Below are 27,784 nucleotides of genomic sequence, written 5' to 3' on the forward strand. Positions count from 1 at the left end.
TAGTTAAGTTTATTAAGATTCTATAGCTGCCTTAGGAGACTGATTGCCACTTCCTTAACTCAACTGCCCCAGATTGCAGCCCCTCTGTTGTATGTTCTCCCTCCTCTACTTGGACTACTGACCTCCCAGGTTTTTTTTTTAAAATCCCACCTCCTATAAGAAGCCTTCCACAGCCCTTCATTTCAGTGCCTTCCCTCTTATTTTCCATTCATCCTGTAGTCTGCTTTGTAGATATTGGCTTATTGTCCTCCACTCACCCTATCCCCTGGAATTAATAGTGAGCTCTTTGAGGGTAGGAATTGTCTTTTGCCACTTTCTGTACCACTAGCACTTAGCCTAGTGCCTAACAGAGCAGGATTTAATAAACATTTATTGAATGGCTACCTTGGGTTCCTGGGACTGACAAATTCATCCTCTCTCACTCAGCCCCATGCTCTGGACCAGCTGTGCTTTTCAGACTCTGTGTGTGCTCGTATAACCATGTCTGTCAAGGGCTTGGCTGGCCACAAAAGCCCAGTTTGGGAAAAGGGAAACTAATGCCAGTATGCCAAGTTCAGCCCTTGATTGGGAGAATAGGGGTTGTCAGGTGAGTTATGCAGAGGAGAGCAGGGCCTTGTCCCTTGGCAGAAGCTGGTGACTTCCAAATGGGCAAATTGGGAAGTGTGATCCGCAGGAGGAGGAACACTGAGAGAAACCAGTTGCAAGGAACTGGTAGGCCCATCCCCGCTTTACTTGTCCCGTGTTTTAGAAAATTCTGTGAAAGAATACATTTGCTAGATTGAACATTTTTTCATATCACCTGTGGTTGAGTCTTTATATCACCAGGTATTCCTTTGTAGCAGGAGGAAAGCGACCTTTCCTAGTGCTGACCTGGAGCTCCACTCCCGGGCTATCACGAGAACATGAGTTATTGCGTAACTACCTTTTCAAGTGCAGAGGTTCTATGAATGGTGGGCCATACTTTGTACATCTGCCTTAGGAACAGCAGTTGATTTTACTTACAGAGTTCAGAAAGGTAGATATAGAGGTTCCTTTCATGGAAAGAAATCAGAAAACTATCAAAATACAAGAAGGTTCTGGTAGTTAAATATAGTTTATTCACAAATAAGCTAAATCTGTGCTGGTATGCTTATCCTGTACATTGGAGGCATGGTTCTAGGTTGTATGATCTTGTCTTAGACTTATAGGCCAGGGTAAGGAGGCTCTGTTTAATTCTTTTCAGAGGGTTCATTTTGAGCCGCAGACGACAAGGAGCTCTTAATTGGTCTAGACCTACTTAGTCTTAGAAATGGGAATATCCATTTATGTTTTGCGTGATTATGGTAGATGCAAGTGGTCAGAGGAAGCTTCTGAGGCATTAGCTCTTGATTCTGGTGGATAGGAGAGGCCAGAAGAAGCTTTTTTAGCATTAAAGCATGATTTTGATTGGCAAGAGAAACCAGAAGAAAGTTGAGAGGGGCCATCCCATGTTTTTGGTGGACCTTGGAAATCAAAAGAAACTTTTGAGTTTTGAGGTGCTGATTCTGGTGGATGTGGGATATTCAAAGAAGCTTCGAAGAGGTTAGGGACTAGGTTAGGCATCTGCATTTCCTTTTGATCTTTTTTATCCAAGTGGAGTTGATTTTGATTCTCACTGATTATCACATCACACTGGAATTTTTCAGGGTTTTGGTCATCACCTATGGTCTCAAGGTATACCTTCACTCTGTCCATAAGGCCTTTTAAGGAGGAGGAGTAAAGGAAGCCTTCTTCATCAGAAAACCATTCCCCAGAAGCTTCTATGCTTTTGCTAGCAAAAGAGTCTGATGATGATAAGGAAGTCGGGCTTATATCCGTGTTCTCACAACTGGAGCTGGTCTCTGAAGTTATGGATGTCACCACAAAGCTCAATTCCCCACGATCCTGAAGAACTATACAAAAAGACATTGAAGGTTGAGCATCAACACCCTGTTCTTGAGAACCAGCTTCTAATGAAATATAGTAACAGGAGAACTGAGTGGGAATCTATGGGGCACTCCATTACTAAAACCCAGGAGGTCTCCCCTAATCCACCATCCTGCCTTAAGTACTCCTGTTCCACCTAGGGAAGTAGGGGATACTCTAGGATTTCACATCCAGGTCCCCCCAAATTAATCTACATTGTGTTATGCCACCTTGTCTCAGCAACAATGGAAAACTCTTTGCCCCACTCTCCCTTCCCCCAACACAATAATCCCACAGCTCCAGGTGCTCCCCCACCCCCATTATCAAGTCAGTAAGCACTCCATTCCAGGCACTGTGCTTAGCTCTGGATTGTCTGGTTAATACCTAAAAGGCTGCTCACTGGAAAGTTCAAAGTATACTGCCACTCTACAGATAAATTTTCGTAAAACAAATGAATGGGTCAAGGGGAGGGGGTGGAGCCTGAGGCTGGCTCAGTTCACTGCCATGGATGATACTTCCTGACTGGCCACTATTTTTTTTTAAACCCTTGCCTTCCATCTTGGAGTCAATACTGTGTATTGGCTCCGAGGCAGAAGAGTGGTAAGGGCTAGGCAATGGGGGTCAAGTGACTTGCCCAGGGTCACATAGCTAGGATGGTCTGAGACCAAATTTGAACCCAGAATCTCCTGTCTTTCTCTACTTGAGCCACCTAGCTGCCCCTGCTAGTCACCCTTGACAGGAGGCAGGGTTTAGAGAGACATCTCAACAGATACACTAGATAAAACACTCTGGATTAGCTTTGAACATGTCCTTCATTATCACTCACTTCCTCAGTTCTGGTTCCTACTGGTCAGGGACACACCACAACTGTGGAGGACTCCCCCTTCCACCCAGAAAGGAGCCCTAGACCCAGGGCTAAACACCTTGAGTAGCACCAGGATGCCATTCCTTCTGCCCTTCACCCGCCGCTACTTCCTCTCACCCTGCTCTCACCACCATATTAATCCATCAACAAAAGCATTTTTCAAATATTTACTAGACATCAGGCACTGTTCTAGGCTAGAATGCTTTTAGGCATACCGACCCCTTCCTCAGTAAATGACGCCTTCCAATGTGCTGGGGTAGGATCGAATACAGTCACCCCGCCCCTTGATTCAGCCATATCCCAAAGCCCTGGTGCTGTGGGGACATCTGGAGAGAGTCTCTGGTGCCCAGAGTGCGGCACTTCGCTTTCTTCTCTACTGCCTCTACACCTGAAAGGGCTCTATGAGCCCCATTATACTTATACTTATGCCTCTGCTCTGAGCAATGCACTGTGTGAGGCACTGAAGAAGACCAAGAGACCTTCAAGGAGTTCCTCATCTCACATGAGTCACAAGACACGGACACAAAGTGGGACAATGTAGGACGAGTTACAATAGGTGTGAAGAAGGGTCTTTTTTTTTTCCCTTAAGTACCTGGTTGGAGTTTGAATTCTTTATCACCTGAGAACTGTTGCAAAACAAAATAGAAATAATTATTTTCCAAATGGAAAAATATGTTTTCAGTTTCTATACACAATGATTGAATTTGATTTTGTTATGATGCTTTCATTCCTGAATGTAAGGGGGATTATCCTACCCTCCTGACAAGTAAGGGCCTTTGTTAGGTAAGAAGTCCACTAGTGTTGGGAATCAAAGAAGGTCAAAGACCAAACTGCCCAGGAACTCACACACTAATGTGAGAGACAGCGGACAACTAGCCAAGTACAAACCATCCCCACAGAGGAGCAGCAGAAGGAAGACAGAAGGACTAAGAGAGGCTTCCTGTAAAGTGTGGCTTTTGCTGAGACTAAAGGGAAGCTGGGGAAGCCAGGAGGCAGAGAGAAGGAGAGGAGGTCCAGGGATGGGGGCTCACCATGTATCTATACAAGACCAATGCTGGAAAAGATGAAAAATTCAGTCATCACAAGATTGGTTTTTATGGGATGTTGTCTTCCCATGTGGGGATTTCTCAGCCCCTAAAGCACACGCCCACAGCTCCTTGTGACCTATCACACAACTTCAGGGACTAGAGAGCAACCTTGGAAGAGGCTTCACTGTTTTTTTTTCAGGTCACAGGCGCTGTCTCTTGGCTGTGCCTTTCCCTTGTCTCACTCAAGGCTGCAGTAAAGTCCCCATTTTACAGATCAGACAATAATGTAGGAGGGGATGCACCAGGTTCATAGCCCTAGAGCTAGAAGGGAACTTGGAGGTTCTGGCTTATTTGACAGATCTGGAAACAGAGGCCCAAAGAGATGAAGGGACTTGACCAGGGTCCCACAGTTAGTTAAGTGTCTGGAGGTGGACTTGAATCTGAATCTTGCTGACCCCATATCCGGTGCTTCTCCAAAAGGAGCTGAGGGAGTCATCCATCTCCTGTGGCCCAATGTTTCCAGAAGCCAATGATCGATGTCATAGCAGGACATCAGATTTGTTTGGCTTTAGGCATGTGGAAGAAGGAGTGGCAGAAAGATGTGGTCTTTCTTCTTAATTAATAGAAGAATAATCATTTCAAAATAAGACAAGATAATTAAAGTATTTCTCTTAGTTGATATGGAATTGTATCAGCACATTCTCTGCTGCAAATGCTAAAGTACTCTAAGAATTAGACTTTGCTGGCTCAAACCTCTGTCTGGAGCAGATAGGGCTTGAGGGCCCCCTAGACAAGAAGTCCTCTGCCCTGCCCTGCTCCTGTATAATGGAGTCCAGGCCAGAGAGACTTCTGGAAGAAAGTTCTTTCTTAGATTGAACTGGAATCCACCCTACTAAACTTCTGTAACCTCCTACAGAGAATCCCAGAAATGGGGGGGGGGGGTGCTTGGTGACTTCTAATCCATAACTGAACAAGAAGCCCTTGAGAGCATCCCTGCCAATGTGTAACCTACCCACTGCTTAAAGCCTTCCACAGATGGAAAACTCACTATCTATCCAGGCCTGCTCTGCAGAGAATAAATCTCCGTCCTTATTGGGGAAAAAACTTTTAAACGCTAGAAGACCTAACCCTAGTTTCTCCTCTGTTCCAGGACACGTATCTCAGTTTTCTTCCTTTCTTTTTGTCTGGCACAGTGTCTAGGCTTCTGGCTACCTTGGTTGCTCTCCTCTGGACCTGGCCTGGTTTCTTAGTGTCCCTCTATGAAAGGAGCAGTCAGAGCTGAAAAAGGAGAGAGCCTGGGACTTCCTGGGAATCTTGGGCTTCTCCTACAGCCTTAATGCTTCAGGGACTCCTGGGAGCCCAGACTTTGAACCTCAGACATTCCTTGGTTCAGCCTGTGTCTCTTGCTGTTGGCTCCATAGAATTCCTGATTCTCTACAAACCCCCACTTTGTAGGCCAGAGGAGGGGTTTGAAGGAAAAGAATCAGAATCCCAAGGAAGGGGCCAGGGATCTGAGCACAGCAGAAATCAAAGTCAATTAGCTAGATAGGCACCGTCGTCCTAGAGACTTCCAGTACAAATGCAAAAGTGGAAACAACCTCTAATCACGAAGAGCTTATATAACCAGGCCTCTCAGAGACTCCTAAGCACCCAGGAAGTTTTGGGGTGACGAAGTGCAAGGACCCCTGAGACACAAGGTACTATAGAAAAGAGATGGGATCCTCAGGGCTTCGGATACCTTAACTTTTGGGGCAATATAGTACAAAATTTAGAGAATAAAAATCATGGGTCCTATATGATCGTGCATCATGATGATAAAGAGATGAGTGAGAGGGCAATTGTTTTTCATGAAAGCTATAAAAAGGCAATTTCCATAGCTGTTTGAGGAAATGAAGTTCTTGAGCCTTACCTGTATTCCACTAGTATGAAAACATCGAGACAGAGAAATACCATGGACATTTGGCTCCAATGTGATGGATGACTTGTGACTTTTTGTTTCAATTTGTGAATCTCTGCAAATCTTAAATGTTTCCCTACAAGATGTTTTGGATTAAACAGACATTAGATTATCAATGACCTGATTAAAAAACAAAACAAATTCTTTTTCTACTGCTTGTACCAGATATACAGGCTCAAGTGAGTCTACAGCTCAGAAGAATCCTTTCAGAGCTTATCTTGTTGGTTGTTATATAGGCGAGATGTTGGTCTATAACTAATTTCTACCAGATTGGTTTCCAGTTTTCCCACTAGTTTTTGTCAAATTGTTCGTTCTTGTCTCAATAGCTAGGATCTTTGGGTTTATCAAATGTTAGGGCATCGTGCTCATTTGTTTCTCCAGTATTGTGTACCTAATCTAGTCTACTGATCAACCTCTCTATTCTTACCAGGCACCAAATTATTTTGATTATGGCTTTGTAAAATCATGTGAATTTAGGTACTTGCTAGGTCCTGTTCCTTCCCCTTAAAAAATTGATTCCCTTGATATTCTTGATCTTTTGTTCCTCCAGATGAATTTATTTTATTTTTTATTATTTTTCCAGCTCTAAAAAGCAGTCCTTCTGTAGTTTTGATTGTTCTGTCATTACATAAATAAATTAATTTAGGTAATATTGTTCCTTTAATTATATTGGCTCTGGTCACCCATGAGTAATTAAACAGTTATTAATAAAAAACCAATTATTTAATTAATTATTAGGTCTCCCTTTATACTTCAGAAGCCTGTTTTCCTCAAACCCTAATCATGGAGGCAGCTAGGTGGCACAGTAGATAAAGCATCAAGTTTTGAGTTAGGAGGATCTGAGTTCAAATTTGATCTTAGACACTTCCTAGCTGTGTTACCCTGGGCAAGTCACTTAACCTGCTTGGCCTAGCCCTTACCCTTCTGTCTTAAGGTTGTTACTAAGACATAAAGTAAGTGTTTTAAACAATAACAAAAAAAGGGGAAAGGATCTATGTGTACAAAAATATTTATAGCTGCTCTTTTTGTGGTGATAAAGAATTGGAAATTAAAGGCATGTCCATCTGTTGGGGAATAGCTGAACAAATTGTGATATATGATGGTAATGGAATACTATTAGGCTTTAGGAACTTTTATGCTTTAGGAATGGAATACTATTGTGCTGAAAGGAACAACAAACAGGATGATTTCAGAAACAGCTGGAAAGACCTACATGAACTGATGCAGAGTGAAGTAAGCAGAACCAGGAAAATAACGCACACCATAATAGCAGTATCGTGGAATGATCAAATGTGATAGCCTTGGTCACTCTCAGCAATACAGTGATCCAGGACGATTCTGAAGGAGGTATGACAAAGAATGCTCTCCACCTCCAGAGAAAGAACTGCTGGAGACAGAATGCTGACCAAATCATACTATTCTTCACTTTAGTTTCTTTGTGTTTTGGTTTTCTTTCTTTTTTTTTTAATATATTTTATTTGATCATTTCCAAGCATTATTCGTTAAAGACATAGATCATTTTCTTTTCCTCCCCCCCACCCCCCATAGCCGACACGTAAGTCCACTGGGCATTAGATGTTTTCTTGATTTGAACCCATTGCTTTGTTGATAGTATTTGCATTAGAGTGTTCATTTAGAGTCTCTCCTCTGTCATGTCCCCTCAACCTCTGTATTCAGGCAGTTGCTTTTCCTCGGTGTTTCCACTCCCATAGTTTATCCTTTGCTTATGAATGGTGTTTTTTTCTCCTGGATCCCTGCATGTTGTTCAGGGACATTACACCGCCACTAATGGAGAAGTCCATTACGTTCGATTATACCACAGTGTATTAGTCTCTGTGTACAATGTTCTCCTGGTTCTGCTCCTCTCGCTCTGCATCACTTCCTGGAGGTCGTTCCAGTCTCCATGGAATTCCTCCACTTTATTATTCCTTTTAGCACAATAGTATTCCATCACCAACATATACCACAGTTTGTTCGGCCATTCCCCAATTGAAGGGCATCCCCTCGTTTTCCAGTTTTTGGCCACCACAAAGAGCGCAGCTATGAATATTTTTGTACAAGTCTTTGTGTCCATTATCTCTTTGGGGTACAGACCCAGCAGTGCTATGGCTGGGTCAAAGGGTAGATATTCTTTTGTGGCCCTTTGGGCATAGTTCCAAATTGCCCTCCAGAATGGTTGGATCAGTTCACAACTCCACCAGCAATGAATTAATGTCCCTACTTTGCCACATCCCCTCCAGCATTCATTACTTTCCTTTGCTGTAATGTTAGCCAATCTGCTAGGTGTGAGGTGATACCTCAGAGTTGTTTTGATTTGCATCTCTCTGATTATAAGAGATTTAGAACACTTCTTCATGTGCTTGTTAATAGTTTTGATTTCTTTATCTGAGAACTGCCTATCCATTTCCCTTGCCCATTTATCAATTGGAGAATGGCTTGATTTTTTGTATAATTGATTTAGCTCATTATAAATATGAGTAATTAAACCTTTGTCAGAGGTTTCTATGAAGATTTTTTCCCAATTTGTTGTTTCCCTTCTGATTTTAGTTACATTGGTTTTGTTTGTACAAAAGCTTTTTAGTTTGATGTAGTCAAAATTATTTATTTTACATTTTGTGATTCTTTCTATGTCTTGCTTGGTTTTAAAGCCTTTCCCCTCCCAAAGGTCTGACATGTATACTATTCTATGTTTACCCAATTTACTTATGGTTTCCTTCTTTATGTTTAAGTCACTCACCCATTTTGAATTTATCTTGGTGTAGGGTGTGAGGTGTTGATCTATTCCTAGTCTCTCCCACACTGTCTTCCAATTTTCCCAACAGTTTTTATCGAATAGTGGATTTTTGTCCCAAAAGCTGGGATCTTTGGGTTTATCGTATACTGTCTTGCTGAGGTCGCTTTCCCCCAGTCTATTCCACTGATCTTCCTTTCTGTTTCTTAGCCAGTACCAAATTGTTTTGATGACTGCTGCTTTGTAATATAGTTTTAGGTCAGGGACTGCAAGGCCCCCATCATATGTGTTTTTTTTCATTATTTCCCTGGATATCCTTGATCTTTTGTTCTTCCAAATGAACTTTGTTATGGTTTTTTCTAAATCAGTGAAGAAGTATTTTGGTAGTTCAATGGGTATGGCACTAAATAGATAAATAAGTTTGGGTAGGATGGTCATTTTTATTATATTGGCTCGTCCTATCCATGAGCAGTTAATGTTTTTCCATTTGCTCAAGTCTAGTTTTAGTTGTGTGGCGAGTGTTTTGTAGTTGTGTTCATATAGTTCCTGTGTTTGTCTCGGGAGGTATATTCCTAGGTATTTTATTTTGTCTAAGGTGATTTTGAATGGGATTTCTCTTTCTAGTTCTTGCTGCTGAGCTGTGTTGGAGATATATAGAAAAGCTGATGATTTATGTGGGTTTATTTTGTATCCTGCAACTTTGCTAAAGTTGTTGATTATTTCAATTAGCTTTTTGGTTGAATCTCTAGGATTCTTTAAGAAGACCATCATATCATCTGCAAAGAGTGATAACTTGGTCTCCTCCTTGCCTATTTTGATGCCTCCAATTCCTGTGTTTTGGTTTTCTATGAGTATTCTCTTAATATGGAAAAGGTTTTGTAGGATAATATATGCATAACTCAGGTCAAATTGTTTACCATTTCCATGATGGGGAAAGGGAAGAGAAAGAAACATTTTGGACCTTATAGTTCAGGGAAATGTATGTTGAAAATTGTTACGTGTAAGTGGGGAAAATTGAAAAACACCATCTACAACATGGTAAATACACACACAGTCACTTAATACCATTTCAAACCCATGAGCTGAATTGGGGGAAATAAAATAAGCAAACAGAAGCTCCCGCCATACCTCCATTTGTAAAATAGGATGCAGAGCACTACTGACAGAAAAATGAAGGCCACTGTAACAATACCGACCCCAAATCCAAGAAGGGATGCAAGACGGTTCAAAAAGCCTGGACAGACAAAAAAAAGAAAGAAAGAAAAGATTATTTTAAAGCATGTATTGGCATATGCTCAGGTAAATTAGAATGATTGAATGAGATGAAGTCTTGAAGTCCAGCCCATATGTACAAAAAGATTTATTGTGGTTCTTTTTTGTAGTGGCAAAGAAATGGGAGTGCAAATCATAATGTACTGAAAGGATGGTTGCAACTGTGCTGTAAGAAATTTTGAAAGCGTCAGTCAGATAAACATTTACTTTTGTTGTTATTCATTTTTGTGTGACCCTTCATGATCCCAGTTTTCTTGGCAAAGATATTAGAGTGGTTTGCCATTTCCTTCTCCAGATCATTTGACAGATGAGGAAATTGAGGCCAACAGGGTGACTTGTCCAGGGTCACACGGCTAGTAAGTATCTATCTGAAGCTGAATTACAACATAGATCTTCCTAACTCCAGACTGAATGCTCTATTCTTTATTTTACCTGGCTGACCAAACATGTATTAAGCAGTTACTATTTATCAGGCACTATTCTAAGGCGGGGAAGAGAAAGAAAGACAAAATATAGTCCCTGACCTGGAGGACCTCCTAGCCTCACGGAGGACACAATATGCAAACAGCTATGTAGAACCATGATATAGGTGGGATAAATCGGAAATAATTGATAACTTTGAAAATTGAATTCATTCTATACTTAAAAAGAAAAGCTGTCTATAAGAGACATCTGCCATCTAATGTACAAACCTCTCTTCTCTTCCATAAAGTGTATGGAAATGTCCATTGTATTTGGTGTTCCAAATAAAAAAGAAACCTCGGTCTGGGCCAAGCATACCACAAAACAAGTTCATGTACAAAGGTTACATTTTTAGGTTGAATGAATGCTAATGCACTTATTGTTTACTAGGGGCTACCTTGTTTACTTTGTGCTTCTTTTCCTGAGTAGTTGAGTACCTGTGGAAGTGGACTCATCCCAGCCCAGAGCTGACCCTGTCATTTTGAGAGGTCAGAAGGCTCTGGCTCCATTGAATGAAACTAATTGGAAGTCAAGGAGTTTCTTTCTTGTAGAAGATGGTCACCAACAAAAAGAAGACATGTGCACTTAGTATTGTTGGGTCTGTGTTGCCTTAACTTATTCAAATTTTTTTGTGACTCTTCATGATCCCAGTTTTCTTGGCCATCCTAACTCCCCCTCCTATACTCTGAGATCAAAGCCAAAATGGCCTTCTCTCCTCATACTAGACACTGTGCCCCCCAATTCTATGTCCTTGCCCTGGCTGTCCCCTAAGCCTGGAATGCCCTCTCTCCTCACTTCTAACTCATACTTCCTTCAACATACAGCTCAAGGTCCTTCTTTCTTGAGGCCTGTAGTTGCTAGTTTCTTTCTTCCTTCCCAGTTATTTTTATTTATTTCATTAAAAAAAAATTTTCCTGCAAATGTAGAAACACTTCACAATTGTTTCTGATATTTTAAAATTTAGATTTTCTCCCTCCCTCCCCTCCTCCAAGTTGTGAATAGTCTGATAAAAGTTATACCCTTACTTTGATTAATCTATATTGCTCATGTCATGATAGAAGATACATATTTCATATACAGCAGAAATCTCATGAAGGAAATACAGTGGAAGATGGCCTGCTTTGATCTGCATTCAGACTCCAACAGTTCCTTCTTTGGCTGTGAAGAGCATTTTCATCACGGGTCCCTTCTGGTTATCTTAGACTTGCTTTGCTGATAATGGTTTAGTCCAACACAGTTATCATCATGTAATATTTTTGTTGCTGCATACATTGTTCTCTTGGCTCTACTCACTTCACTTTGCATCAGCTCACATATGTCTTTCCAGGTTTTTCTGAACTCGTTCTCTTCTTTGTTCCTTATGGCACAATAGTATTCCATTACAAATATAGACCACAACTGGTGTATCCATCCTCCATGTGATGGAAACCCCAACACTTTCAATTCTTTGCCACTACAAGGGTTACTAAAAATATTTTGGTATGGGTTAAGTCCTTTTCTGTTATCTCTGATCTTTTTGGAATACAGACCCAGAAGTGGTATTGCTGGGTTAAAGGGGATGTATAGTTTTGTGGCCCTTTGAACCTGGTTCCATAATAGTCTCCAGAATAGTTGTATCAGTTCACAGTTCCACCAACAGCATATTAGTATTCCATTTCCCCATAACCCTTCCAACATTTATCATTTTCCTCTTTGGTCATGTTAGCCAATCTGGTAGGTGTGAGGTGATATCTCAGAGTTGTTTTCATTTGTATTTCTCTAATCAACAGTGATTTGGAGCATTTCTTCATATGACTATGGATATTAAATTTTTTTTTCTCTGAGAACTGCTTGTTCACATCCCTTGACCATTTTTCAATTTAAGAATGCATTGTATTCTTATAAATTTGATTTAAGTTCTCTCTATATTTGAGAACTGAGGCTTTTAGAAGCAGGTAGGTGGGCTCAATGGATTGAGAGTCAGGTCTGAAGATGGGAAGTCCTGGGTTCAAATCTGGCCTCAGATATTTCTTAGTTGTGTGACCCTGGCAAGTCACTTAACCCTCATTACCTAGCCCTTACTATGCTTCTGCCTTAGAACCAATACACAGTATTGATTCTAAGATGAAAGTTAAGGGTTAAAAAAAAAGAAACGAGGCTTTTGTCAGAAACATTTGCTATTAATTTCCCCCAAAATTCGTTGTTTCCCTTCTAAAATCTTGGTCACATTGGTTTTATTCATACAAAACCTTTTAAATTTAATGAATTAAAATTATTTCATTTTTTCATAATGTTCTATGTTTATTCAGTCATAAATTCTTCCCTTATCCATAAGCCTGACAGGTAAACTTTTCCATGTTCCGCTAATTTGTTTATGGTGGCACCCTTTATTTCTAGATCAAGTATCCATTTTGAATTTATCTTGGTATATGGTGCGAGATGTTGGTCCATGCCTAGTTTCTGCCAAACTGCTTTCTAACTGATCCAGCAGTTTTTGCAAAAAGTGAATTCTCTCCCCAAAAGCTTGGATAGTTGGGTTTATTGAACCCTAAGTTGCTATGGACATTAACAGACATGTTGATTACCTAATCTAGTGATGGTGAACCTTTTAGAGATGGAATGCCATGCCTATCCCCCCTTTCTCTAGAGACCAAGTGCCATGCCCTCCCCCCTTACCCCACACAGGGGAGGGGGAGTGGCCCTAGCGTTCTGCTTCCCTCTAGCTCTGCCATCTGTGAGCTGCCCACTTTACCCCTTGTGCACTCCCATTGGGCTACTGGGCAAAGGGACAGGTGATGAGAAAAAATGTCATCAGGAATGGTGAAAAGGGGGAATGGAGCAGCTCTACCCAAGTCCCTTTACCTTTTTAGTAACAAGCTCTGGGAGATGGAAAGGGTAGCTAGATGCCCACAGAGAGTGCTCTGTGTGCCATCTTTGGCACCTATACCATAGGTTTGCCATCACTGACCCAATCTATTTCAATGATCCAATACTCTCTTTCCTAGCCAGAACCAGATTATTTTGATGACTACTTCTTTATAGTTTAGTTTGAGATCTCAGGCTCTTTCATATTTTTTCATTAAATCTCTTGATATCCTTGGCCTTTTATTCTTCCAGAAGAACGCTGTTATTTTTTCTAGTTCTATGAAATAATTTTTGGGTAGTTCGAGTAGAAATGGAGTTATAAGAAACTACCCTGGTTGAGCATAGATTCCCCAGTAAACAGCTATCAGTGTCCACTGGTGGTTAAATTTTGATTGGTATTGCGCTGAATAGGTAAATTAATTTAGGTAGGGCTGCCATTTTTCACTCTATTGATTCAGCCTATCCATGAGCAATTAATGTTTTTCTAATTGTTTAGGTCTAACTTTGTTTGAAGGGTGTTTTGTATTTGTATTCATATAGTTGCTGGGTTTGTTTTGGTAGGTATACCCCCAGATATTTTATATTGTCTAGAGTTATTTCAAATGGTATTTCCTTTTCTACCTCTTTCTGTTGGGTTTTGTTGGACTGTAAATAGAAATGCTGATGATTTATGTGGATTTATTTTGTATCCTGTGATGTTACTATAGTTGTTAATTATTTCTATTAGTTTTTTGGTAAATTCTCTAGGATTCTCTAGGTGTACCATCATATCATCTGCAAACTTTGTTTCTTCATTGCCTATTCTAATTCTGTCAATTTATTTTTCTGCTCTTATTGCTATAGAGAGCATTTTAGTACAATATTAAATAAGAGTTATGATAATAGATATCATTGCTTTATATCTATTCTTAATGGGAAGGGTTTTAATTTATCCCCATCACAGATAATGCTGGCTAATGGTTTTATATAGATACCATTTATCACTTTGGGGAAGGTTCCATTTATTCCAATGTTTTCTAATATTTTTATAAGGAATGGGTGTTATATTTTGTCAAATGCTTTTTCTGCATCTATTGAAATAATTGTGTGGTTTCTGTTGGTGTTTTTATTGAAATGGTCATTTATGCTGATGGTTTTCCTAATATTGAATCATCCCTGCATTCCTACACCTGACTATGATATATGATTCCTGTGATATAATGTTGTAATCTCCCTGCTAATTATTTAACATTTTTGCATCAATGTTCATTAGGGAGATTGGTCCATAGTCTTCTTTTCCCCCAGTTATATTGTAGTGTACTACTTTGTATTCATTCTCTTTATACCTCTACAAATAATTGTTGTCTCTCCTGTTAGTCTATAAGCTCTTTGAGAATTGGGATTGTTTTATTCATTATACTTGTATTTTTAGTACCTAGCACAGTGCCTGGTCCATAGTGGAGACCTTTAATAAATATTTTATGGATGGATTGAGGCACTATTGAAAGACAATATTTCCATTATTGGTTCTAGGTACTCCTGTCACTTTTTACATAAAACCATTACCATGACACTAAGGTCATGTGCCTAGTGAATACTGCCATCTCAAAAGGAGGTGGGTTAAGTAGTGTGTGGGGGCTCAGAGCTAATTTGAAATGGGTAGATCATTCCTCTTGAAAATGAGTCCCTGCTACTTTGAATAGAAAGGCAAAGTTAAGGAATCAATAGTGAACAAAGTAGTAGATAGTCTTTGGTTACCACAGAGAACACAAAGATTATACAACACTGTTACTCACCTGAGTATGAGGAAACTATCTGAGTAAGTGTAGACGCCCTAGTAAATGGCTATCAGTGCCACCTGGTGGTTAAACCATGAAAGCATCTCAATTATCAGGGCCTCACTGAGATACTATAGCATCAGAATCCTATGTGATTAACTCATCTATTCTGGGTTGGGGAAGCTAGGGGGTGAATAGACAGACCAAGCTGGATTTCTGGGAATCATTTATCAGCATTTCAATGGATCCATGATGTCATTCCTGTTGGGACTTCCTCCAATAGTGCAGATCACCACCCATCCATATCCTTCTCATCCTGTGCAGCTTCATGGGCCCCTGAAAATCCTCCATGGGAGGACCCTGGAATTCCAGGGGTCTTTCTGACTCATAGACACCAGTACCACACAGAGGCTTCCCATCTCTTGTCTCTTGCTCTTGTTACATGACAGGGCCGTCTCCATTGCCAGTGATATTTGTCTTTGAGGATATATACTGAATACACTGCTTTTTGGCACATAATTAATTGCCTTTTAGAGTCTCTTTTGTTTGGCTTTTTTGGAGTTCGTATCATTCCGTGAATGGCAGACATATGGCATTCCTAAATGAATATGGATGTGAAAGAGATAGGTTTGAGTTTCAGGGAGAAGCTTGGGATACTGCATTATTGTACAATTTTCCAGGTACAATCCAGCTGATTTTCTTGTTCCTGTTCAGTTCTGGATCCAGCTAATTTCCCATGGATAACTTCAACTTGGAGGAGCTGCCTTTATAATTGCACCTGCAAGTTTAGACAATAGGCATTGTTCATCTCCTTGGATTTCCACTGATGGAGAATTTGGTCAGATTCCTTTGAGTCATTATGGTGTAAGGGGGGGCCAGCCTTGGGGCATGCATAGTATTGACTCCCAGCTACACATCCACCTGCAGGCTTCTGAACCCCCATTTGGAAATGCTTGCTGATGGGTAATGGAGGGTCCCAGAACACTACTTCAGAACCTGCAGAGATCTTCCAGGACTATCTCCTGTCCTCTTACTATGGGATGACAGAAAGCCTTTTGGCAGTTGAACTGGACATAAGCAGACGTTGAAAAGTCACAGACAGACAAAAGCTTCTCTCTTTTCTCCCATAGCCCTTAGCAGGATGCCTGGTGCCTATGAAGTTCTAAGTAAGTGTTTGTTGACTTGTTAACCCTCTTCCCCTGTGACTTCTGAGTGAGGAGGAAGCATGATATAATTCTCTGGACAGGAAAAAGAGATAGCAGGCACTGCCAGCTGCCTTATTGTCCCATCCAGACCACCGTATATCTGTGAACACATGGCACCAATGTTTCTGTCTCTGTGGTGATACATACTGATAAGTTGGAGAATATCCAGAGAAGTGCCTAATTTCCCTTAAAAAACAGCATTACTATATTATATAATATGCAACAGCAATTCACCTGATGCCCAGATTTATTTTGTCTCCATGTTCAGAAAAGATAGAGCAATCCTGGTCAAGAGGAAGTGGTAGGAACGCTTTGCTTCCTTTCTTTTTTAATCCTTACCTTCAGTTCTAGTAACTCTAGGGCTAGGCAATAGGGATTAAGTGCTCAGAGCTCACACAGCCAGGAGGTGTCTGAAGCCAGATTGAACTCAGGTCCTCCTGACTCCAGGCCTGAGCCACTTAGCTGCCCCATACTTTGCTGCTTTCAATGAGTCTGAGTCTCGACACAGATAAATTACATCCCAAAGAGTGGCATGGTAGAGTAAAGCTTAGAGTCACAGGATCCAAGTTCAAATTCCTCCTGTACCACCAATTGGCTCTGTGCTTTGACCTTTAAAGACTGTCCCTTTCTGAACCTAGTAAAGTTCTTCATCTGTAATATGAGGGGGATGGCCTCAGGCAGCCTTTGAGATTCCTTCTAGATCTCAATTTATGCCATGATCCTAGGGAGCTGAAATAACTAGCAAATATGATTATGTAACCACTGTCAGTTTGAAAAATTGTTTGAAAAACCCCAGAGACGGGCCAGAAGCTGAATTTCAAAAATGGAGAAAGGCAGATTTTTGCAGCCTGCTCCATCATGTCTCTGCCAACAGTTACTCCAGGGCTTGGTGGAGAAGCATGGTCCTCGTAGGTGGAGTGTTTGTAAAACCACTGAGTCACGGGGCCTTCTGGCTATCACACCTCCTGCTGGCATGGCCCACCAGTGCCTTCCCTGGTCTCCTCCTTGGGGCATGCATGCCCACCTCCATGCAACGGCCTACTTCCTTTTCTTGACTAATCTCCCTGGCAAAGATCATGCGCACGCTAAAAACCAACCCAACCAAGAGCCCCTGCTCCCCGTAGGCTGGGCGGCTGGCTGGCTGGCTGGCTGGCTGCTGCTGCTGGAGCTCAGCCCAGCCCATGACATTTGGCTCAATCCACCCATAAACAATTTCCACCACGACATTTCATTGCCACCTAACCCTCACAGCCATCTGAGGACAATGGAGAGGGCAAGCCTTGGTTCCGCCCCTGCAGGTTTCTGTGGCCACTCCAAGCAAAGAGGCAGCTTTGGCAGGAGCCATTTGCTGGGTCAGCTGGAGAAGGCTAGTCTGAACAGATGATCCAGGTCCCCAGCAGGAGGACCACTGACCCTGGCTGCAGCTGGCTTGGCCTTCTCAAGGTTCACTCACCCAGCCTCCTGAGTTAGCTTGAGAAACTTTGGAAGCTAGCTCCTCGGGCCAAGCCAGCTTGTACTGTACCAGACGTCTAAGGCCCAGGACTTTCTCCCAGAGCCGGCGGGGAGGTTCCTGCCGTTGTGTCTTTAGCCAGTAGGTGGCACGGTTGGCTGCTTTCTAGGGCTGCCACTCGAAGGTTTGCTCCTACCCCTCTGGGGCAGCTGAGTCCACCTCCTGATTCTTGGCTCTTCTCTCTCTGAGTGGTGCCCCTTGTTGACCCGGGGCTGGGCAGCTCTGTGAATCTTTTCATCAAAATCTAGCTCTAAGCCCCTCTCTGCTGGCTCCTCCTGGCTCTCGTGGAAGAAGATGCTATATTCCTTGGCATAGTGGAGTAGGCTCCTCATGGAAGGAGGCACAGATTACAATACTGGATGCAGCATTTTTGCTCAACTTCAAATTGCTAAGTAAATAGTACCTAATAACAAGGAGACAGTACATAACAATGCACCATGATGTTGGTGTTCAGTGTTTTTTCAATCATGGGGTTTTCTTGGCAAAGTTACTGGAATGATTTGCTATTTCTTTCTCAAACCTATTTTACAGATGAGGAAACTGGGGCAAACAGAGTTAAGTGACTTGTCCAGGGTCACAAGGTTGCTAAGTGTCTGAGGCCAAATTTGAAATTTTTATCTTTTTGATTTCAGGTCCAGCTCTTTGTCCTTTGAGCCATGTAGCTGCCTATTCTCCCTCCTCCCTAGAAGCTAAAAACAACTTCTTGGGAGGTCAAGAAGCCTGACCAGACCCAAACCAGGATGGGATAGGTACCATTCAGGGCCTTTGACAGAATCAAGGTTATTAATAGTTACTGAAAATGTTCAGTACCTTCATATAGTCTCTATATAGTGACTGTCAATCAATAAACATTTACTATGCATGTACTATGTGCCTGGCATTGTGCCAAGCACTATGGAAGGCACTGGGCATATGAAGAAAGACAATATCTGTCCTTGACCTCAAGGAGCTTGCATTTTATCAGGGAAGGCAACAGAAATAAGTCCATCCATGATCTATGTAGAATGGATGGAAAGTCACCTTAGTGGGGAAGGTTCCAGTGGCTGGGGGACTGGGAAAGGTCTCTTCCATACAAGTTTATCCCACAGACCCATTCCTTCAGGTTGGTCATAGACTCAAATCAGGGCACTGGAGGCCACTGAATTCAATCCATACTTGAGCAGGAATCTTTTTGGCAGCATTTCCTACCTGGGCTCACCTAGCCTCTGCTGGAAGGCCACAAGTGGGGAGGGGATCCTGCCCACATCTCCCAGGTGACCTATTGCACTCTAGGATTCTTAGTTCAGCCTCAGAGGAGTTTCAGGCTTGGCCCTCTTCTCTCCCTTAGCAACCATATTGGGCTCCCAAGATCCTCTCTCTCTGCCTTGGGAGCTCTTGGAATCTCCACTAGTTAGTTCACCAGCAGCTTTGACAGCTCCCCAGGTTATCTATATCTCAAAATCTGTTCAAAAGCAAGTTTATCATCCCTACTTTCTTCCCTCTATCTGACATTATTCCCATATTTTTATTCAGTGAGGCTCTTTCACTTGCAACCTTATTGTTCTTCTTGTTTTCTTACCTGGCTTAATGGTTTCTCCTCTATCCCTTTCAGCTGCAAGGCAAGCGCTCCCTGACCCTTTCTGAGGGTCAAGAGGGACCTAGACAGGACAGAATCTTGGGACGGAAACCTATTTACCACCAGGGCTTCAGCAGCCATCTCTGGGCAAACTCAACAATTCAATCATGTGCCTATTAGGTGAGGTATGCTGGGTATGGGGCAGAGGATATGAAGACTGAGCATTTGTGCCGTCAAGCAGCTTATTGTCTAAATTGGAGGTACGATAGTTATAATAAATATGATGCAAAACCTTTGGTCCCTAGCTCACTCACTACATACTTGGTGGCCATCTCTGAATCATGCTACCTCTCTTCTTCCAATCATGAAGATGCCCGGGCTCTGATTGGTGAGCATTGACCTTACCTAGCCCATTACCCATTTCATGTGCTTCCTATCCATGTCCAAGGTCTGCTTCTGCCCTTCCATACTCTGAGTACCAGATCCACATCTCCAGTTGTCCATAGTGCATCTCTGCTTGGATGACTTATAGTTACTCAAGCTCTAAATGACCAAAATTGAGCCCTCCAGCCTCTATCTGTTCTCAATTCTGCTTCAGTTTTTCCATCTATGGCACCACCATTCACTCTTCCACCTCCTCCAAATTCTAGCCAAAGTGGACTATGCCACTCTTCTATTTGCCCTGTACTTGCCCACTTCTATAGTTAACACCTTTCTCTATGACAAGAATATGTTCCCCTTGTGACTACTGAATTCCTACCAATTCTTTAATGTCAAACTCAAATTTTCCACATTTTCCACATTCTCCATAATTCTCCTTTCTCCTTCCCTAAACTTTCACCCCAGTTCCCTGTAGAATTTGTTGTAGTCCTCCAATGTATTATTATCTATTTTTTGTGTGTTCTAGACACCTACCTGACTGTAACTTTTTAAAAAATCATTACTTTCCAACTTAGAATCAATAGAAGTATTGGTCTCAAGGTAGAAGAGAGGTAAAGGCTAGGCAATTGGGGTTAAGTGACTTGACTAGGGTCACATAGCTAGGAAATATCTGAGGCCAGATTTGGAATCAAGTCCTCCTGACTCGATACTTTACCCACTGAGTTACCTCACTGCCTTTTAACTGTAACTTCCATGAAGACAAAGATGTATCTTACCTGTGCTTTACGTATACCATCACTTGGCACAGTCGCTGCACATGGTAGCTATGACCATGGGGAAGGAAAAACATTTGCTGGAGAGAATGTTAATCAACACTGGCTAAACTCAAGCACAACCTATACATTGTACAACTTCTGCTCACACCCCTCATAACATTCCCCAAATGCCAGTTTATACTGAACATGGAAACAAATGCTACGCAGGATTGGGGGCTCACCTACAGGAACTGCGACCATCTCAGCCCCCCCTTTAGCTTCACGTTTCTGTCTCTTATTTAGCTCTCTTGAAGGAGCAAATCCAGGGAAATACAGTAAGTCAGATGGCAAATGGTCACTGTCATGAAGGAGTTTCCGGTAATGGTTGGTCACAGTCACATTATGTTTATCAGGTTCAATGGATTTTTTGCTTCTTAATCTTAAATCCTCTGAGAGAACATTGGGGAACATAGAGTTGGCCTCTTGTGATTCCAAATGAAAAGAAGATTTAGGAGACAGAGTAACTTTAAGAACTGTCAACATTCCAGTCAGCTTGGCAAAAGCTGGTTGGCTTTTCCCAGGCAGTTGTGCCATCAATGTCTTGATAAATGCAGTCAATTTCCTTTGTGACATAACTATAATATTAGAGTGTGATCTGATAATAAAAGTGTAAAGCTGACTACAGAGCAAGCCGATGAAGGGAAGTTGTGCCCTGTTCCATGAATTTTTTCCTCTACTTTCTTCCAACCTTATCCATTGAGATGTCTTCCCCTCATTATCCAAGTAAGGGGCTCTTGGGACCACGTCTGGTTTTCTATTAAGAATTCTTGGGTCTCCCTGACTTCCATCTTGGTACACCAGCCTGTCAGTTTTTCTTTGAAATGTATTTGCATTTTGTTCATGAAGTTTTAAAGGTAGCCTTACATAGACAGACCAAATTTTTATCCTGCATTCTTTGTCTTTTGATGTTGCTTTAAAAGCCGATAAGAATTTTAGTTTTTCTTGAATAATTTCTGAAGTTGATGACTTAGCTTCTTGACCTCCATTTCTTGAAAGAATTTGACTGATATCTCCTAAATCTGTGCTATTCTGTTTCCTGCAAGGTTCTCTAGACCTGCCATTACTAATGTGAACACATTTTGTGACAGACAAAATGACTCTGTTTCCAACTCTTTGGGTCTTTCGGATTACCATTGATCTTGTTTTCATGGAAGTTAGCAAGATCAGAAGACCCTTTCTACCTATTTTTGCATAATGTCCAAAAAATATTTTTCTTGATTGTACCTTCCAAGTACTGCTACCATTTGCTGAAATGTTTAAAGACAATAGCTTTCTACAAAGGATTGTCAGCATAATCTCATCTTTCTTTGGCTCTTCTTCATCTACTCCTAGGGCTCTTTTTGAATTCACTGATTTACAAGGCTCTTTAGAGACAACATTCAGCTTATACAGTTTCCACGTTCTGATACTCTGTTGTACCGCTTTTGTTGCTTCTAAAGGGTGGAGGGCATATGTCTTTAGTGGCTTGGGATTATTCTCTCTATTTCCTTGGTTCTCCTGATTGTTTCTTGATGTGAAAAGATTTGGGGATGCTTTTAAAAATGCTCCTTTTGGCCACCACCATCTTCTGGCCAACAAGTCAAAGTCTGCTGTGGCAAACTGGAGGGGGATTTCTGTTGACACCCCTATTTTCTGATTTTGAGCATTTTCCAATTGCTTTTGTAGTTCAGTTTTTGGATTGTTTTGTTTCTTTATACTTTTTCCTTTTCTTGCCAAAGCTAACACCCTTGTTTTTGTTAAAGCTGAGCTTACTTTTTTACTTCCCAAACATCTTTGAGCCAGGACTGCTTTTCTGACTCCATTGTTTGCTTGTTTTCCTTGAGAAAGAGGCATTTTTAAGATGATATTTTGAAAAAGGAGTTTTTTGTTCTTGTAGGTACTTGTCCTCATTTCAAATTCGAGTTCCCTTCCATTTTTAAGAACCACAAACTCTTCTTTCTTCCAAAGGCATTTATAGGTTAGATGATCTTTCTGAAAGCTTGTCTGTTCGGAGGACTCAAGCAGAAGCTGTCCAGAAGAAGTTTTCTTGGTCATCACTGATTTGATTTGATCCTTTTTTAGCTGACCTGAAAAACCAACAATAAAGAATATTTCTTTAATTATTTTGTTTTAATGACATAATAGAAAAAAGCAATTAATTTGGAGTCAGAGGTAATTTGTACACTTGAGTGACTGGCCTGTAATAGTTAATAAGAGTAGACATTTAAATGGTAATCTTCTCTGAGCCTCAGTTTTTCATCTCTAAAATAGGGATGCTAACACTGCTATGTAAAGTGCTTTTCAGACCATAAAGTGTTCAGCAGATCATAGCCTAGAAGCCATCTAATCCAAGCCCTTCATTTTGCAGATGAGGAAACTTGAGGCCCAGGGGGTTAAGTAACAGAAGTGGTTCTCGATTCTAAGCTGAAATGTGAGCTCTTTGTAGCACACTATTATGTTTAGGCTAATGTATAGTTATGGCAGGTCATAAGAACTGGTAAATGAGATAGTTGAGGGGGTAGCTAGGTGGTATATGCTTAGAGCTCTGGACATGGAGTCAGGAAGACCTAAATTCAAGTCCTACCTCAGATACTTCTATCCAATAAACTTTTATTAAGCTCCTCCTGTGTATCAGGTACTGTGCTAAGGACTAGGGATATAGAAAAAAAAGGCAAATGACAGTCCTGTCCTTGAGGAGCTTTCAATCTCTTGCTTAATAGATATATGACCCTGGACCTCAGTTTCCTCATCTAAAAATGGAGATAATAACAGTGCCTACCTCCCAGGATTGTTGTAAGAGACAAAAAAGAGAACATACGTCAAGGCCTATATAAATGCTAGCTATTATTCATAGTGATTAAAGGAATTTGCAGCAGAGAGAAGAGTGAAACAGTATTTTCTATCCTACACTCCCCACCGAGTTTATCCTATTCCTGTTGGGCCTGGTTCCCTACTACCTGCCCGCACAGCATACTGATTCCTGCACTCTAAGTTGGCATTGAGAGTCCTCTTCCTAACCAATGTATTATTAAAATAACAACAACAACAAACAATTCGAATCTGGGAGTTGGAAGAGGGCTCAGAAGTCATAAGGATACAAACAACTGACATTTCTATTGTACCGGGAGGTTTGCAAAGCTTCTGCCCTCCTGGCTGCTTTCCTAGACGGAATCTGTGTCTTCAATATTCCTTGTAAACTTTGGCACTCAGATCCTGAATTGTATGCTTCAGATGTGGTCTGAGCAGAGCAGAACTCAAAGGAACCATCGCCTCTGTTCTTCTGAGTCTTTCTTAAAGTGGTCTTAGATCTCTCTTAGCTTTGGGGTCTGCCAAAAACTACTCTGTGGACCAAGGTTGAACTGGCAATAGATGAAAATGCTGCACTCTTTTTACAGGTGAATCTTCTGGGACAGTTGGGTGCTGGGCTGATGTTAGAAAATCCTAAATTCAAATCTTGCTTTGGATACCTACTCGCTGTGTGTCCTCAGGACTCGGCTTCCACATTCATAAAATGAGGGGACTGGATCTGATGTCTGCCAAGATTCCTTCCTTTCACCTAAATCTATAATCTGGCTATCAAGGATGAGAACATTTAAACAGATGACTTTTTAAAAACTGAAGTTTAGGATAGTCTCTATTGCAAATTCCTTTAGCCTCTAGGAATAATATCTAACATTTATACAGCCCTTGACATGTTCTCTTTTCTGACTCTTACAACAATCCTGGGAGGTAGGCACTGTTATTATCTCCATTTTTAGATGAGGAAACTGAGGCTGGACGCTTTCTCCAGAACCAAAAAGCTATTGAGTGATAGTGTGAGGGCTGAATATGCAGCCAAAGAGCCCAAGTTCAAAGCCTAGCTAGCCCTGTGGCCTTGACCATAGTCCTTTCCCCCTCAGTAAAATGGAGTGGGTGGCCTCTGAGGCCCCTTCCAATGCTCAGTCTGGGATCCCATGGTTTTGAGGTCACATCTGCAAGTCTAGCTGCTGCCCTGGAGACAGTTATATGGATTTTGGTTCACTGATAGGACTTCTTCTATCTCCAGAATAACTTCAAGATGATTCCCTGTCAGGAGAGATGTAAGATCTGAGGCTGCAAACAGGGATTTCTAGTGGCCAAGAGGTAAAATGAGGTGTTTACAAATCCAATTAAATTCCATTTTTATCTTTATAACAGGTAAGAAGTGATATGTTTCTATATTGGTTCTCATTCTGTCTTCTTTCTCCATCCTCCTTAATCTTAGTGCTTTCCCTCTGAGACCTTATCCAATTTATCCTGGATCCATCTTGTTTATACATAGTTATTTGCATGTTGTTACTCCTATTGGTTTGTGACACTTTGAGAGCAGGAGTGATCTCTTGTCTAGTCTTAGCACAGTGTGTGGCACATAGTAGGTGCTTAATAAATGCTTACTGATTGACAGAAAATGAATCTTTGGAAAAGCTAATTGATGTTAAATGACAATGTCAACTCAGGTGCTAATCGCTGGGTCAATGATATAGGAAATATACTACCTGGAGTCCATATTGGAAAGAAAATACTGGAATGTGGGCTCAAGCTATAGCCCTGGAACACTACCACTATCCCTCAGGGATGTCCTGGGGGTGAGTGGAGATAATGTAACCTTGTTCTAGGACTCTGACCTACTTGAGTGCCCTTGTGTTGAAGAGAAGGTCCAGATCTACTCATTCTAATGCTATAGCCTGTATTACTGATGGAGCAGAAAGAGGATCAGGGTTTATAATCCTAGGACCCAAGTTCAAACCTTGTCTCTGCTGTCTGAGCCCTCATAAGGAGGCTAGACCCACCAGAATGGAATCCTTTCCTCCTCTGGGATCACCCAGCCCCTGCTTGGTCCTTCCTCCTAAGGCACCCCACTTCCCAGCTGCTGTTACCGGCATCAGGCTCCCTTCAGGGTCTCATTTCCCACTCACCCCCTCTCCCACTTTCTTAGATAGGGAAGCTGAGGCACAGAGCCTTGGGAATTAGAAGGCAGCCTTTAGAGTCTAGACTCATGGGCAGGCAGGAAGGGCCCTTTTCCAATCCTGCCTTCATCTCCGGGTAAACCTGTTCAGTATCACTGGTTCCCCGCTCTAGTAAACTGGGAAGACACTGATCAGAAGGCACAGGCCTCGGGTTCTAATTATTCTGGGTCATTAGAGTCAGCTGAAAGGGACCCTAGTGGTCACACTATCCATACAGAGTAAGAAACTGAGGACCTGTGAGGGATCTAGTCAGAAAGAACCCCTCATTTGACAGAGGACCCCGAGGCCCAGGAACATGGGGTGACCCCGTGGCCCAGCTAACTCCCTCTGTGTTCAGAGCCCCACCAATCCCCATCACTCGGAGGGCTTCAGTTTCCCCCTCTGTGCCATGCTCAGGTCCTGAAGCCTCTCCAGCTCTGCATCAGCTGCGTCCTGCCTAGCTGGCTCGGGGTGGCAGGGGCTTAGTGACCTGAGGGACCCCAGGCCGGAGCAGGGACGGAGGGTCTGGCGGGAAGCCCCAGCGCCCCACCTGATGCGGCCACTGACTCAGGCTTGGGCTCCTCCCGATGAAGTTTCGAAGTCGGCGCTGCCGCGGCCAAATTCAGGACCAGAAGGAGGAGGCGCAGTGCGGGCCCTGGCATCCCCCAGGCTCCCCTGAGGCTTCCAGGGCCCGACCGGAGACGGGCACACGCAGTGGCAGGCGGTGGCCGAGAGAGGGAAGGAAGGGTCCTAACGGCTGCACGAGCCCGGGGGAGGGGCTGGCCAGTAGGGGGAGGGGGCGACTGTTTCATCTCCTACCTGGACCATCTCCCGCCATCCTCCACTCCCCTTGCCAAAGGGTACGGCTGACTGCGCCACTCCACCGCTCAATCAACTCCACTGGAGCTCCCTATCACCCCCGCGATGGACTCCAACACCCTCAGTTTGGGCTTCAAAGGCCTCCAGAGCCTGTGCCCCCGCAGCAATCTCACACCTTGCTGCCTTCGGGTCCTTTTCGACCTGGGGACAGCAGCCTCCTGGCTTTTCCTCCAGCAAGGCATTCCATGTTCATACTCCAGGCATTTTCACTGGTTGTCTATCATATTTGGAATTCTGTCCCTGTTCATCTCCGCTTCCTGCCTCCCCAACACATCCTCTTGGCTCTGGTGACAGCGCTTCCCTGGTTGTTCCAATAACAAGACACTCCATCATCTGGCTGTCCCTCACGCGTGGAAAGCTCGCTCTCATCCACAATCCCTCGTAATTCCAGTGCCTTCCCTCGGTTGATGATCTCTTAATTCTGTATATAGCCTGCTTTTGCATACATATTTGCGCGATGTCTCCCCCTTTAGACTGTAAGCTCCTGAGAGGGGAGAGACACTTCTGCCCCTTTTTCTGGCCCTTGCTTGATTGGCTTCCCAGGCTAAATGCCACCTTCTGTAGGAAGCTTTCCCTCGGTTAATTATCTCCCATTATTTCCGTTTGTAAGTTGCTTTGTAATCAATTTAAAAGCTGTCTTTCCCCTTTGGACTGTGAGCTCTTTAGGGCAAAGGCAGTCTTTGGCCTTTCTTGGTATTTCCAGCGCTTAGAACGGGGCCTAGCAGTCGATCAATAGACATTCTTTCAGCACCTGATGTGGGCCAGGCCCAGAGCTAAACGCACGGGACACAGAGAAAAGCAAAAGACAGGCCCTCCCCTCGAGGAGCTCGCAGTCTAAAGGTGGAGACAAACGGAAAACAACTGGGAAAAAACTAGCTATAGCCAGAAACACATTGGAGTTAACCGGGGGCGGGGCTAGGAAGGGGGCAGGGCCGAGGCGCGGGAAGGAGGCAGGGAGAGTCTGGGCTGGCGCCGGCGGGAGAAGAGTAGGCGGTGCCCTCCAACTCTGCCGGGAGCCAGGGTTAGGAAGGAGAGGAGTATGTGGAGCATGCGCTTGGGGGTCGGAAGAGGCGTGGGAGAATTAAAGGGCATGCGCAGTGAAGTTCATTCAGCTAGGAGGAGGGGGAAATAGAGCAGGTAGGGCATGCGCATTGATATTCAGGAGGGAAGGGAAAGAGAACGGGTGAGGCATGCGCATTGACTTTCAGGCGGAGAAAAGAGTAGCAGAGGCATGCGCACTGGGGTACGGGAGGATGTGAAGGGCCGGGCGGAGTCGAAGGGGTGGCTCCGCCCCCTTCTCCTCAAGCTTCGCCTTCCCGCCTTTTCCCACCGCGGCGGCCCTGCGTCCTCTGGGTACGGCCGCGAGATCGGAGGTCTCTGATGGCAGGCACCTTCTTTGGGTCCCCTGACACCCGCTCTCTCCATAGTGTAAACTCCTGAATCCAGGCGCTGCTGGGGGCGGGGATGGAGGGGGGAGGGGTTACCCGTTGGTTCTATTAATGGCAGCTGCCGCCTGGCCCGAAGCGGGCCGCCACGCGTCGCTCCGCCCCTGGCCACGTGGCGCATGCGCCAGAGCCTGAGCGCGTGCTCAACCCTCCCCGCTGCGGTCCCAGCACGTGGTTACCCCTGTCTGTAATCCTCTGCTTGCAGTTTCCCT

At 43.1% G+C, this 27,784-nt stretch overlaps 1 protein-coding gene across 2 annotated transcripts; it reads right to left on the minus strand.

The window, feature by feature from the left end:
- Window positions 1–1,074: 1,074 nt before the first annotated feature.
- On the minus strand, window positions 1,075–27,662 carry LOC103095074 (uncharacterized). Of its 2 annotated transcripts, none has more exons than XM_007480281.3 (6): window positions 25,799–27,662; window positions 20,488–22,371; window positions 9,633–9,738; window positions 5,726–5,849; window positions 3,381–3,414; window positions 1,075–1,910 (listed from the first exon to the last, which is right to left on the minus strand). In XM_007480281.3, exons 1-6 carry the CDS (start codon window positions 26,058–26,060, stop codon window positions 1,318–1,320), a joined length of 3,003 nt encoding a protein of 1,000 aa, XP_007480343.1. In that variant the 5' UTR covers window positions 26,061–27,662; the 3' UTR covers window positions 1,075–1,317. The 2 variants fall into 2 exon arrangements, with proteins under 2 accessions (XP_007480343.1, XP_056671146.1); XM_056815168.1 differs by having other exon boundaries at window positions 26,068–27,014.
- Between the last annotated feature and the right edge of the window lie 122 nt (window positions 27,663–27,784).

The sequence above is a fragment of the Monodelphis domestica genome, chromosome 2, assembly GCF_027887165.1.
Source record: "Monodelphis domestica isolate mMonDom1 chromosome 2, mMonDom1.pri, whole genome shotgun sequence".
NCBI lineage: Eukaryota > Metazoa > Chordata > Mammalia > Didelphimorphia > Didelphidae > Monodelphis > Monodelphis domestica.